This window comes from Bos mutus, chromosome 29 (assembly GCF_027580195.1).
Source record: "Bos mutus isolate GX-2022 chromosome 29, NWIPB_WYAK_1.1, whole genome shotgun sequence".
In the NCBI taxonomy this organism is placed as follows: domain Eukaryota; kingdom Metazoa; phylum Chordata; class Mammalia; order Artiodactyla; family Bovidae; genus Bos; species Bos mutus.
The window spans coordinates 26,182,759-26,184,439 of NC_091645.1; the positions used below are offsets into that span (position 1 = coordinate 26,182,759).

General features: G+C 43.0%; 1 protein-coding gene across 1 annotated transcript; it reads right to left on the bottom strand.

The window, feature by feature from the left end:
* Positions 1 to 343: 343 nt before the first annotated feature.
* LOC102286408 (olfactory receptor 8B3-like) lies at positions 344 to 1,288 on the bottom strand. Its single transcript, XM_014480424.2, is given in 1 exon segment — positions 344 to 1,288. A coding segment is annotated over 1 exon segment (945 nt).
* Between the last annotated feature and the right edge of the window lie 393 nt (positions 1,289 to 1,681).

Consider the following 1,681-nt stretch of genomic DNA (forward strand, 5'->3'; position numbering starts at 1 on the left):
AATGCTACTCTCTCAATTCTCCCTACTCACCATGAAAAATCTGACAATCTTACCATTCCTTGGTACATCATCATTCAACTTTCTCAATTTAAAACCATATAGTCTCTGAAAATAAGCTGCACAATGACACAATGACTACTTCCCTATTTTCTATGAAAGGATGAAGGGTTGATCCTCCTTTTCCATACAGTGTTTTTTCTTATGAAGTGATTTATATAATGAACTTAATTTATGCTCTGATTTAAATCACTTACATTTCTACTTTAATTTCTATGTTCTCCATGTCTTTATACATTGTATGTCCATACTAAGATGTGGCATCAATAACTAACAAAATTTTAGTTCAGACTACTCTTTTCTTCAAGGTCTTTCTCAATGCAATTTGGACATCTTTGTTCCTCAAACTGTAGATGAAAGGATTCACCATTGGCCCCACAATGGTATAAAAAATTGTGGACACTTTATCTTCATCCAGAGACCGAGCAGGAAAAGGCTTGAGATACATGAATGCAGATGATCCAAAGAAAAGAGAAACCACAATTATGTGGGAGCTGCAGGTACTGAAGGCTTTGGACCTGCCCTCTGCAGAACGGATGCGAAGGATGTTCAAGAGGATCAAGGTGTAAGAAACGGAGACGGTGACACTGGGCACTATGACATTGACACCCACCACGATGAAAATCTCCAACTCATTGATGGAGGTGCTTGTGCAGGAGAGCTGGAGGAGAGGAGGAATGTCACACATGTAGTGATTGATGATGTTTCCATCACAGAAGGAGAGTCGCAGCATGCACGCAGTATTGGCCATGGCACCCACAAGCCCCATCGCGTATACACCCACCGTCAGCATGAGGCAGACCTGATGGGACATGGAGACCTTGTAGAGCAGGGGCTTACAGATGGCCACGTATTGGTCATAGGCCATTGATGTCAAAATAAAGCACTCATCAATAACAAAGAAGGAGAAGAAGCAGAGCTGAGTCATGCACTCTGCATAAGAGATGATGTTCTGGCTTACAAAACTCATCAGCATTTTAGGGGTAATGACAGAGGAGTGGCAGAGATCAATGAAAGAAAGGTTGAAGAGAAAGTAGTACATGGGAGTGTGCAGGGGAGGGTTCAGACCAATAAGAATAATCAAGCCAACGTTCCCCACCACAGTGACCACATAAACTGCTAAGAAAATGAAAAAGAGAGGCAGCTGGAGTCCTGGCTGCTGTGTTAAACCCAGCAGGATAAACTCAGTCACTGAAGATTCATTCCCTGGGGCCATTCTTCCCTAGGACATACCTGTGGGAACAGGACAGAGCATAACGTTAAAAATGAGTACCCCGCTCTCTCCACCCAATCCCAGTCTATTGAGACAGTCCCAGAATTTGAGAAGAACCCCCACCCACCCTTCTGTGTGTCTTTGCTTTCTCCTCTGTATACAGGCTGGGGAAATTTTTAAAGAAGTGTATAAAAAACACTATCGGGCAAGTTCTACAGGGGTAAAATTCAGTAATCCGTGGACTCATGACAACAGCATCTCTGTTCCACTTCTGCTCTGACAGTTTACCAGACTCACCCAATGATCAGTGGTTATCTGAGCAGAGACAAAGCTGTCATTTCAGGGAATCCTTGGCTTCCAGAGATGAGGTTTGGAAGATGAGTAACAGGGCAGATAAAATTCAACACTCAC